We start from the raw sequence: 13,600 nt of genomic DNA, 5'->3' as shown, positions 1-13,600 counted from the left end.
AAGTCGGCAAGTTTAAAATGTAGTGTAATGGATGTAAAAGTTACTCAATAATCGCTTCTTGTTTATTTAGTAGTTGTATAAAAGCAATATCACACTCGCATTTGTGTTGTTGGCTTGAATATTGACATAGTTTATATCTAGTCTGAAAGGTCTTAAGACATCAGTTATAACGGATCTGCTCGTGCGCGAGGTTAAATCGTGCAAGCAGACCATCTACGGGACAAGCCGGATTCCACCATATATTTGTGTACACAATAATAATCTTTTACATTGTAATCCTTTTATTTTTTTATATTTGGCTAGTTTGTTGTGTGTCCTGTCCCTGTGTGTGTGTAATAAGCAGAGTGTATGCACGTTGTGCACCCGCCTATAGATGCATATTACTAATGCGCCATTTAAATTACAAAAAAATTATTTTGTTGCCTCAAAATAGCAATGCGCTAACAATGCGCCTGAACACACCTAGTTTTCAGACCAGCATGCGCAAAAATGGGCACAAATGCATTTGCTATTTAAACAACGTGGCTCAGGATGTGAAAATGCTAACTGCGTCGGGTTGAAACAAAGAAACACTTGCGTTGCGCCTGGCGCTGCACTGTGCCAAGTGTATGATAGGCACCCAGGAGTGCCATGTCTGGATGTTTACAATATAGGTATGTGTGCGCATTTGTAATGAATTTATGCTGAAGTGTTTCAAGGGCAACAAAGTTTCAAATACAAATGCTCAAACATATATAATCCAAATAACAGAGGAAAAATAGGGAGAGAAAGCTGAGCTAGAGGCCGAAATGTGCAGAATGAAAGCAAGAGAGAGAGTGTGTGTACTACTCATGAGACGGTGGAAAGAAGTTAGATAAGAGAGAAAAAAGCAGCAAGAGCTAGTTTTAGCAATTTCTGAATCCTGTTCCATTAAGAATTAATAGCGCGGTGCAGTTTCAACTCAAGGCAACATTCTGTTGTTCTTAGCATTTGCACTCTGTTTTCATTGGTAGGCTTGCTGACGTCAGCTCACCCTTCCAAAACACACTGAATTATTCAGTTGCTTTTGGCCTTTCGCTCCATCATCAGCAAGTACAGTAACATATGTGTCCTGCGAGACATAAGCATCACTATCGACACACAAAGAGGGAATTGGGCCCGAATATTACACGTCTTTACTTCAGCGTCACTAAAATGTTTGCACGCCATCTCTGTAAATGACTGACAATACAAGAGGAGTCATGTCCTTTTATTTTCAGAAAAGAAAATACTCTGAAAACATTGAATTCATTAATCATTCTTTTAGGGTGGGAAGCCTGACAGAAACTGCTAGGAGTTACTTTTGTCTTCAGCTGAGACAGATAAGCTGGGTGAGCCATTTTTTCCCACAATGCTTGACAAAAGAAATGCACCATCAAACCAAATGAAACAGATTAATGAAATGAAATTTTCACACAGTAGAACAAGAAGCGTTGAAGAAAGTTGGAGGGGGGAATTCAAAAAGAAAGGCGCTTTGACTCTAATAAGGTTGCGGTTGAATCGGCGGCTGTGCTGCTGATAAAGGGAATTGTGACGGTGTCAGACACGTCCTCAGTCTCCGGTTCATCAGGAGTAGGAGGACCGTGATTATGGCTTCCTCCTAAAACTCGAAAAATGATAGGATTAACAGCATTAACCCACATTTCCTGCTTTGACACTGGTTAGCACTACTGCAGCTAGTGAGATCACTGTTCATCTTTCTCCAGTACACTGACCTTGCACACTTACTGTAGGAAAGTCTGGTGTATCTGAGCCATGGATATTTGACTGAGACTCCAGCAGATCTGCTTGGTATCTTGACATCATGACTGAACGTCTTTTTCAGAGGTTTTTTCTTGTTCCCCAGAGTGGCACCAATCTGTGTATCAGCCTGGTATTGTTGGCCTCCTGTGTACATTATGCTAATTTGACGAACAACTTTCCCCCTAACTGTTTAGCAGAGAAGTATGCATATTCGGATACAAGGAATGTGTTATATGCAAGCTTTTCATAATGTTGTTTTATTATTTATTTATTTATTGTTAATTACATTTTTATTCTACTGGAATCTTTTAAATTGACTGTCATCTTTATTTTATTTATTTATCTTTTTCCTGTCACTGTCTTTATTTTTGTGTATTGATGCATATTCAGACAGGGGGACTATGTAGCACTATTTGATGAATGTGTTGGGCTGGCCTCTGTGGATCTGATATGATTTGCTCTCAAGCATTGCTTTATCCCCACACCTTGCCCTCTGGGACAGAGAGAAAGATACAAAGCAGAGATGGATCCTCAGCAAATACAGGCTTAGTGATCACAGTCTAGCCACAGAAGACTGACAGACAAACATGGCACCCAGAGGAAAAATGACTCTGTGCTTATTGTGACACTGGTGATGTCAAGACAGAAGCAGACTTTCCCTTTCACAACTATAATTTGAAAAATAAACTCATTCCACATTCAGCCAAACAATTATTATTATTTTTTTTTTACATTTATTTTATTTTATGTTTAGTTTGATTATTTTTTAATGATTCTTATTATAATTAACACCTAATTTTTCATTCGTTTTTTCTTTTTCTTTCTGTCACTGTTATTATTGTGTGTATTTATACATGGCAATATTGCAAGTAAACAACAATAATGGCAATAAACAAATGTAAAATTAAGCAAGAATATGAAACTCCTCTTTTTGATTTATTTCCAGATGGGCAAATGGGAGAACCAGAGTTTGACCTTGAAATATCCGGTGTGGCCTCGCTTCAACTCGTTTGGGGATGCAGAGACAGATGACAATCACCTGACCATTGTAACACTAGAGGAGAAGCCCTTTGTCATCGTGGAGAATGTGGAGCGCCTCACGGGCACCTGCATGAGAAACTCTGTGCCCTGTCGTAAACACATCAAAGAGTGAGGCTTGTTTTTCTTAACCTCCCCTCATGCTCACCTTTCCCATCACTCACGTCACCTCAAAAAATCACTCTCAAACTGTTGGATGTTTGACATTTTGGCCTTAGAGAGGTGCAAAGAGGCATGTAAGCGTGTTTGATATATGTTGAGTGTTGTTGACTGCATGACTACATATATCAGTCAAGTCAAGTCACCTTTATTTCTATAGTGCTTTTTACAATACAGACTGTTTTAAAGCAGCTTTACAGAGATAACAGGAAAATAATGCAACAAAGTTTGTTTCGTCTGTACAGCAGATCTAGAAGAAAATAGTGTCAGTCCAGCTTAAGTAAGTTGTAAATAAGTTCATTTATATATGTAGCCGCTCTGGAGAAAACAGTGATGTAATCGTCCAGCTCAGTTCAGTTCTCATACAAGGGTGTCAATGCAGGCAGATCAATAATATTGTTGAATATTAAGTGTCTCCAACTAAACAAGCCAAAAGCCGAAGGTGACAGTGGCAAGGAACCAAAACTCCATCAGGTGACAGAATGGAGAAAAAAGCAGGCTCAGTCGAGGGACCCGTTCTCCTCTGGCCAATGAACCAACAGTGTACAGTATGATTATGATTCAGGCAGCATTAAGGATCAGAAGTCGGAATATTGGATCGTAACATTCAGGTCCATCTGGTTGAAGATCGGAGTCATCACGCCAGTATGGAGACGGGTTTGTTGAGGATCAGTGCCGATGGCTGTGTGTTGATGAGTGTCTAGGCGCAGGTCCACCATCTGATACAGAGAGTAATACAGAGAGACTAATATTAGCATATATGCCATTTTTCTTATGATGTAACAACTGCATTGGGTGTAAGTGTGGTAGAGTGTTACTGTCCACATGTGATTGGAAGAAACATTTGATTTTTATAGGTGTAAACTGAGTCTTAGGTGCTTATTGTCAGAGAGACATGAAGGTGTTTAAAAAAAATAAAAAAGTATACTACTGCTTAAAAGTTTGGGGTCGGTAAGTAAATTTTTCAAATATTTTGAAAGTCTCTTGTGTTCATTTACTTTTTTATATGCATTTAATTATTTAAACAATTATTATTATTATTATTATTATTGTTATTGTATGGTATTGTGCCACTAATTATTTTTGGTGGAAACCGTGATACTTTTTTTTTTTACGTTTCTCTGATAAATATAAAGTTCAAAATAATTTTGATTTAAAAAAAAATATTTTGTAACATTACAGATGTATTTACTGTCACTTTTGATCAAATGAATGCATCCTTGATGAATAAAAGTATTAATTTAATAAAATAAAATAAAGTCTTACTGACCCCAACATTTTGAAAGGTAGTGCACACAAGTATTTAAAAGGTCACAGTCATAAAAATTGTTGTGATCTGTGAGCCATGATTAATGCAGACTGTGAGAACTGCCCATGTCCCTTAAAGAAATGCACAGGGGCTTTTATTGGATTTCATACACTGCTAAATAGGGCGAAGAATATATGATCTCATAGGATCACTATAGCCTGCTCTGTATGCATGAAGATTAGTCTCATCAAAGAACTGAGCGCACACACACAAACACTCGAGAGAATACATGGATTCCACACATGTCCACTTGCAAACAGGCCAATGCTCTCTGTTGTTTTCCTCCAACGGCACAATTCCCACTCAAGCATCCATTGTGCCCGTTTGGAGGAAGAGGAGGAGGCAGGAATTACTGAGGCATGCAAAGACACTGGCAGGATAGACCTGCCTCTCTCTCTCTCTCTCTCTCTCTCTCTCTCGCTCTCTCTCTCTCGCTCTCTCTCGCTCTCTCTCTCTCTCTCTCGCTCTCTCTCTCTCTGTCTCTCTCTCTCTCTCTGTGTGTATCTCCCTCAGCCTTACTTTATTGGTTCCTCATCTGTTTGCTTTTATCAGCAAAATTACTCAGCCAACTTAACTACTTAGACATAATCACAGTAAACAAAACTAGAATTTGTTAACTTTAGTGCATCAGAAAACCCAACGGGAACTTCTGCCCTGATTCAACCTAACGTAAACAAGATCAGAGAGTTGTTATTATCTTGTTTTATGATTAAATTCTGTGTGGTTTGATAAACAACCTTTAAATTACATTACCAAAAGCTATCTGTCAGTGATATGCACAATATTAATTTGCATAAGTATTGTCAAAGGCACAGTTCACCCAAAATACACTATCGTTCGAAAGGAAATTAATAATTTTCTTCAGCATCGATGCATTTAATTGATCAAAAGTCACAGTAAAGGCTTACATTGTTTAAAAAAACATATTTTAAATAAATACCATTCATTTGGACATTATTCAAAGAATAATTAAAAATATAAATAAATCCACAAAATTATAAAGCTACATAATGTTTTCAACATTGATAATAAATGTTTCTTGAGCAGCAAATTAGAATGATTTCTGAAGGGTCATGTGAAACTGAAGTCTAAAGTAATGATGCTGAATATTCAGCTTTGCCATCACAGGAATTACATTTTGAAAATATAACAATAGAAAGCGTTATTTTAAATTGTACTAATATTTCACTATATTACTGTTTTTACTGTATTTTTTATCAAATAAATGCAGCCTTGGTGAGAATAAGAGACAATTTGCCAAAAACAAATTGTACCGACTTCAAACTTGTCATTATTTACTCAGCCTCATGTCTTCTCCAAACCTGTATGACTGTAAAGAAGTCCACTGAAAGAGAGTTGCAGTAATAACCCATGTGCAGTTTAGCAAATGTGAACAAAAATAAAAAAATAAACAAAGACCTGACTTGAAAATGGAAACAAACATGACACAAAACAACGTGACATATCCAACCCCTCAAAAAAGGGCAGCACCCGACGCCCTAACGAACCACCCAACAAAATAAACACAAAACAATAAATAGTCCAGAAGGGTGGAGGAGTGGAGGCGGTCTAGGGGAAGGGATGGAGGGCCAGGCCCGTGAAGAGGAAGAGCACCTGGATTGTGGTCTAGACTGTGCAGCGGTGGCAGACCTAGAGACTGGGCCGTTGGGCAGAGGAGGGACTGGACCGTGGAGCAGAGGCGCGTGAAGCAGTGGTGGGCCTGGAACATAAATGGCCTCCATAGCATGAGGCACAGTGAGTTCATGGGTGGCCTCTGTGGCCGTAGCACTTAACAGAAGGGCATGGTCAATGTATTCTGCCAGAGACCAGTCTATCTTTCTCCCAGGAAGCCGCAAACAAATCACATATTCTTCAATGGGGCGATTCCCCTGGTGCAAATGTGACAAAGTGACTGCTGGATTCATTTTAGAGGTCTAGCTGTCTGTAAGAAAGTCCACTGAAAGCAAGTTGTAGTAAGAACCCATGTGTAGTTTATTAACATAACAAATAAAGGTCATAAACAAAAACCTGATTTGAAACTTGAAACGAACATGAACTAAACAAACTCACAAACAGGGGTTACAGGGAACAAAGCTAGACAAAGGAACAATGAAACATGAGGGCTATACACAAAGACTAATAAGCAATAAGAAACACCTGTAAAAAAAAAAGACAATAAATCACCCACAAAAAAAAAGACATGAAACAACCAATCAGAACATGACACATTCACAAGGGGGGGCACATGGCAGGATAACATGAGGAGCAAGGGAAGCACATGACTGTGACTAAACTTCAAAATAAACTACATGAAACGTATAAACATGAAACAAAACCCAAAACAATGTGTCAGTGACAACTTTTATATTTTATTGTAGTTTCAATTAAACCTTGAAAGCTCCCAGTCCCCATTCATTGTAATTGCACAGAAAAGTTTGACCTAAAAAAATAAATAGATCTTCTTTTTTTGTTTCATGAAAAAAGAAAGCCAATTTTTATCTTTATGAGTGAACTAATCCTTTAACCTCAAAATAATTAGCTATAGTAATGTGATTTTTTTTTTTTTTTTTTTTTTTTTTTGGCCAGGTCTGACAGATAGAGTCTAACACTTCGACTAATTTTTGTCAGAGATAAATCTGATGATGTGGTATCCTCAGCTGTCATTTTACCCTCTACATCAGCTGCCACTGAAGTCTGTATATGCAGAAACTGATGCAGTGCCAGCTTGACAAGCCACAGACACAGATGAAACATCCTTCAGTGACCAGGACACACACACAAATGCAAACAATTCAAGATCACTCTGCGCCATTGAGATATTTGTGCTTTCAAAGCAAATGTCAAGAATTCAGATATCTGAAACCTGTTGTCAACTCAGAGTATAACCTCCATCTTTTACAGTGCTATGCATAAGTTTAGACACCCATGCTAAATTTGACTAAAAAGAGGAATAAAAAATCATCTTTTGGAAATTGAACTTAATGCCTTAATAAAAAAAAAAAAAGGAAAAATCCAACCTTTAAGGACACCAATTTTCTTTGTGAATGAATAATGTATTGTAAATAAATAAATGTTCTTCCTTCCCTACTATGCATCCTGATAAAGTTCCCTTGAGAGATTGGCATGGTTTTATTTCAGTTAGCCTAATAGCTGGTTTGATTTGCATTGAGAGATGATCTTATGGAAAGTATTCCATGCCAATCTCTAGGTATGGTGAAGGCTATGTGATGATGTGCGGCTATTTTAATTCCAAAGGCCAAGGGAACTTTATCAGGATGCATAGTATTCTGGATCCATGAAGTAACTGGCCTTTAAAAATAAAAATCTGCCTGCCTCCATGGGAATTTAACATAGGGGTGTCCAGACTTATGCACCCTGTATTTTAAGGAAGAACATTTATTTATTTACGATACATTATTCATTCACAAAGAAAATTGGTGTCCTTAAAGGTTGGATTTTTCCTACTTTTTTTAATTAAGGCATTAAGTTAAATTTCCAAAAGATGATTTTTTATTCCTCTTTTTAGTCAACTTTAGCATGGGTGTCTAAACTTATGCATAGCACTGTAGCTCTATCTTTTATCTGCCTAGATTTACTCACTGTGTTGTCTTGGCAAGTGACCACATTAGCATGCCATGTTTCTCTAAAAGAAGAAACAAACATGGTGGACAGTGTGTCTTCATAAGAATGTAATTGGTGTTGTAAATGCCGCGAGGAAGTGGTCTGGTAACATAAGGGATCCCTTCTTATTGCCGCTGGGGTAATCGAAATGTGAAGAAGACTGTAATAATATGGATTCTGCCATGTGAGAGTTTGAATAGAGCCTCTGCAGGAGCCGGGGGAATTCATCGTGTGCGTCATAGCCAGCACAGAGGGGAAGAGATTGATTTTAAACTGGATTTTGCCTAGGCAGTCAAATGTGTGTCTCTCTCATTGTGGAGACAGGAAAGTTTGTTAAATTCTGCAGTCAGAAGGCATGCCCTGCTGCCAAAAACACTCCTTTGCTTTTATGCGATCAGTGCTAGGCTGGCTTTACAATAAGCTTCCCACCAAAACACAATAGCAGGGAACACGCATTTTATTGCTCAGCTTTTCAGTTTTTGGTAGACTGCATTGTCTCTGTATTGTAGACTAATTTATTTTGTTCAGATATTGGTTGTAGAACAGCTAGGACAATCAGTGAGCACTGTACATTTTTGATTAAAAATGTATTCTATTCTATTCCTTAGTATTTATTCCCCAGGCTTATGCAATGCACATGCACTTTCTCTGGCCATTATTTTGAAGTATTTGATATTTATAGCTGTTGCAATCAGACTACATCAGGGGGACAAATACATGGCGATAGTTCACAGTGAGAAGAAGGAATTGGTGTACATGGGAGCAATCACATGGGAGACAAAGTATATTCATACGTGTTTTTTTTTTTTTTTTTTCTTAGTGTTGATCTGTTTAAATGACATAGAAAGCTGAGTCTTAATTAGTTTCAATCTAAAAGTTAAATGAGGCTCCCAGGTGGCTTTGCTAGTTTAAGTGTTTTCTGTATGAACTCCACAGTGGTGATGCTCTACTCACTCAGATGGTGGCCTGATTACTAATGCAGCTCTGTCCTGTCTGCAACCCTGTCATTTTTTTAAAACCAAAGTAAAAAAAAAAAAAAATCTACAAGCTTAGTTGCTTTGTACAACTGCCTGATAATTGTATATAGTGCTATATTTACTTTAGTCTCTCATAAATATGTCCAAAACATGCCTTCCCCAGAGAGGATGTTGTGCAGACTTGTGGTTAAGCATCTGAGCTGTTGACCAAAATATTGTACGTTTAAACCCAAGAAGAGGCAGTCCATTAACCACTGCCATTGTGCCCTTGAGCAAAGCATTTAACCCCAGGCTGCTCCAGGAGGACTGTCCGTGTAATAAGTGTACTGTAAATTGTCTTGGAAAAAAGCAAAAGTTTCAAGATCTCTGCGGATAAAAAATATGCACAACTCTTTCTCACTACTTGTCAATCTGACCATGTTAAAAACATCTGATCAAGTGACAGTGTTAAATACAGGTGTATATGTATGGAGTTAATATTGTGCCTTAATTAAACAAACAAATCCAGCATTTTGCAAACAAACTCGATCTGCTTTGCTATGGAAAACTCGACTCGCAAACAAACTCGATCTGCTTTGCAAAGGAAAACTCGACTCGCAAACGAACAGAAAGCAACGTGCAAGTACAAAGGTCAATTTGAGCGAAAATGCAGTGGAGTTATACATATGCATTGTGTTTTGCAAATAAATGAGCCTAGATCATATTTCACAAATAAATACAAATCATCCTACAAATTGCATGTAACCTTTGAACAAATACCAAATCTAGTGCATACAAATGCATATCTGTCTATTATGATTGTGAGACACTTGGCTTTTTATGAGATCTCTCAGCTCGATTTTCTCACAAATGTGTCCAGGCAGATTTTCTCACAAATGCAGTTGAGCAACTTCCTCTTCTAAAACAGTAGATGGCGCTAAGATAGGGGATTAATTTAGCGCTAGTCTCCCGGGAGAAGAACTGATTTAAAACTTGCCTTTGCCTACAGCTGAGGAAAATGACCGGTGAACAGGTGTGTCTCTATAATGAACCTTTTTAAGGTTTTCTTTTGCAAAATGTTTATTACATATCTTGACAGAAATCCACATTAGCACTTTGTAGCACTTCACTCTCAAGGATAGGGGAATCTATAAGCTGAAAGCTCTGCCATCATATGTTGCTTTTTAAAAAATTTGTAAAAATTGTACATTTACTGAACGAGTCTATGCATGGGCCCTATCTTGCACCCATCACAATTGACTTTGAACACTGACGCATGTATCATTCCTATTTTGCACCCGACGCAAAGTGGACTTTTCCCTCCACAGACGCACGTTGGTAAAGTGAATTAGGGAATGAACTTGCGCTCCCGGGGGCGGTTCAGTGAAAAGAGGAGGTATGTTCCGGCGCAAACGCTCTGTGGTGCTATTTTGCAGTTCCAGAAAACAATTCCGCCACAGACCAGGAAAAACCTAGTCTAAAGTCAGTAGCGCGTTATTCAGATGCTATTTTAAGGGCGCATGCTTGGCCATAATGTAGTGTGTGCACAACGCGCATACACTTTGCTTCTCTCATGTCTCATCTACACAGACGCAGCAGTTGCTATTTTTGCAAACCATACATAATTACAAGGAAACATATTCCACACGAGGGAAATCATTGTGGTGTCCATGAAGATGTAAAAAATAGGCTTAAATCTAGCTTACACATTTACCCAAATTATTATACGCCTGTTTAACCGAAGCTTATTTGGGTGGGTTTCTCCCATCCCCATACAATGTCACTTCTCTGTCTTTTACGGCTGTGAACCGCTCCTGGCGTGCGCCTGGCAAATCCGCCGTTATAATAGCAAACTGCCATGGAACAAGCGTGCCTGTTTTTAAAGGTAATGTGAGATCTGATTGGTTTATTTCACGTTACACCCAAACCATACCTATGAGTAATGTAGCTACTTCAGACCAACCCATTTTAGATTTGCGTCGGGCGCAAGAGTCATTTATCCCGCCGGTATAATAGCTACAGCGCCTGAGATCCGCCCAAAAAGTTACTTGCGTTTCGCGTTTGATACTTGCGTTTCAGATCGTTAAAATAGGGCCCTATTTCTTTCGTCCTCCATAAATTAATGAGAACATTTCATTTGATTGAAAGGAGGGTCCCATTTATTTATTTAGTTGGAGTTCAGTCAGCTTAACTGTTAATGTAATAAAATAATTAATGAACAAAACAAACAATATACAATTGTTTCTTAACTTGCCTGTGACGTATGCAGTGCCCAAATTATTATTTTGGACAGACAAATGAAACCCTCCTTTCAATTAAATGACATGTTCTCATTAATTAACGGAGAACGATAGAAATTGATTCGTCTAGTGTAGACATAATTACTAATTTAGTCATTTCGCATGCGTCCGATGTAGAATAAAAAAAAAAAGCTACATGTGATGGCAGAGCTTTCAGCTTATAGATTCCCCTATCCTAGAGAGAGTGAAGTGCTACTAAGTGCTAATGTGGATTTCTGTCTAGATATGTAATAAACATTTTGCAAAAGAAAAGCTTAAAAAGGTTAATTATAGATAAAGTAAGACAGAAACACACCTGTTCACCGGTCATTTTCCTCAGCTGTAGGCAAAGGCAAGTTTCAAATCAGTGCTTCTCCTGGGAGACTTTATATATATTTGATTTATATTTATTTATACTTTAATAAAAGTTAATACAATTAAATTATAGTTAAATAAATTGATAAATTTGAATGTTATAAGCCTTAATTTTAACACTCATAGTCCCTACCTGGTATACAATTCAATGTGTCTGGCTAACCATTTGGGATTGGATTACACCCGACAGATTTTAATACCAGGTTGTAAACAGGATATTTGTTTGGGTGAGGTAATATTCGTCAACTGAGAAATGAATAAAGGGGTGAATGAGAATATGAACACTAGACATAAGCTGGAGTAATGCGACTACTCCAGTCAACGCCTCCTGACTGTGTCTAAGAGCAGGACCTTCTCCCCCAGTCCAAATTAAATAATAATCTTGACTGCCTTTAAATAGAATTGTCTTCCTCCTCGCTCGGGAAAACAGGAACCCCTCTGCAATTAAGTCGGCACAGATTGGCGGTGGTCTTTACGAGGCATCAGAAATCTCCAGCCAACTGCAATTTTCACCAGAGGTTTGGCACTCCCTTGATGGCTCCCAGAGTGGCTCTCATGGGAAAGCCCTACTATTCATTGTAATTAAGAAATATCTCCACTGCCGGCAGCAAAAGGCTCTATCGTTCATGCTTCAGCAGACTATACCTACTGTACAGTAATCCCAGCTAGAGCATGATCTGCACAAGCAGACAGCTGTCCAAAATATGCTTTAGACACACTGCAGCTAAATACGATGGTGACTCCTCTTCTGAGTGCTTAATCCTGTTTTGTTTACACAGAGATTGGTTTTACATGCAGTGAAAATCATGTGAAGCTCACATATCCAATATACTGTTATGCCGGGGACACACTTAACGACTAGATGAAACATTCTAAGACTGAACTGAACACACTTACAGACTGTTTCCAATGACTGGAGCAGATTTTAAACACCGCCTGTCTGTGACTCGGCGCGTTTGGGCATGATCAGTCGTAAGTATCAAATTACATTCATAATCGGCCTTAGTGTCCCCGGCTTAACTATACTAAATGAGGGCTACAAAGATAACAACTATCATTTTGCTCCTATTTTTGTTTTTTTTGTGATTTATAAACATGAAGTAACAATGACATAGTGTGTGATGTAGGTAGTCATGAAATCAGAGACTTGAAATTCTGATCACTCTGAGTACTAAATTTCTTTCTGTTCACACTGACCTTTGAGCTGAATTTACTCTACAAAAACTCAGGGTTGTGACCAAATTGATTGGGTAAACCATAAATTATGTTCCAGAGAGAGCATGTTTATTTAAAACAAAAGACACTTCTGTAATTGACAGTTTAGTAATAAGAGTTTGTAGTTGTTAACATTTCTTTCGTTAAAAATATCTGACTTAAAATGGATTAAACTCTTGTTATCTACACTGCCTTTCGAAAGTTTGGGGTCGGTACAATGTTTTTTTTTATTATAAAGACGTCTCTTTTGCTCACTAAGGCTGCATTTATTTGATACAGTAAAAACAGCAATACTATTACAATTTAAAGTAACCATTTTCTGTTATATTCTATTATAATGTAATTTATTCATGTGATGGCAAAGCTGAATTTTCAGCATCATTACTCCAGTCTTCATTGTCACATGATTCTTCTAAAATCATAAGAATATGATGATTTGATGCTCAAACAACTTTTCTTATTATTATCAATGTTAAAACAGTTGTGCTGCTTTATATTTTTTTTCTTTTGTGATTCTTTGAATAGAAAGAAAATTGTAATAACAATGAAAAAAAAAAGTTATGCATTCTTGTACAATACATGTATTATTTTTGTTCTTCTTCTTCTTCTTCTTTTAAACTGACTTCAAAATACTGACCCCAAACTTTTAAATGGTACTGTTTTTTTGCTCAGTCATTGCAATTTCAAGAGTGACTGCTGTATTTTTTAATGCACAAAACTGCATTTCTTACTGCTATGAATGTTCATTGCAACACATGCCATATATCTCCCCATACATGGATGAATCTAGAAAATGTATCAGTCAGCTAAGTGTGAAATGGTCCTGACATCATGATTCAGATATTTTGCTTTAAGTTGAGCTTTGATTAATATGCTCTATTCATCAG

At 37.7% G+C, this 13,600-nt stretch overlaps 1 protein-coding gene across 1 annotated transcript in view; it reads left to right on the top strand.

The window, feature by feature from the left end:
• The window catches only part of grin2aa (glutamate receptor, ionotropic, N-methyl D-aspartate 2A, a), a 153,105-nt gene that overhangs the window by 122,049 nt on the left and 17,456 nt on the right, over positions 1-13,600 (top strand). Inside the window, exon 5 of the mRNA XM_082136368.1 lies at positions 2,708-2,910. Within this exon, the coding sequence (XP_081992494.1) occupies positions 2,708-2,910 (203 nt within the window). The remainder of the gene's footprint in view (positions 1-2,707; positions 2,911-13,600) is intronic.

This window comes from Leuciscus leuciscus (genome assembly GCF_965113295.1).
Source record: "Leuciscus leuciscus genome assembly, chromosome: 1".
NCBI lineage: Eukaryota > Metazoa > Chordata > Actinopteri > Cypriniformes > Leuciscidae > Leuciscus > Leuciscus leuciscus.
Note: the sequence above shows the minus strand (reverse complement) of the source record. Positions and strands in the feature narration are given on the sequence as shown.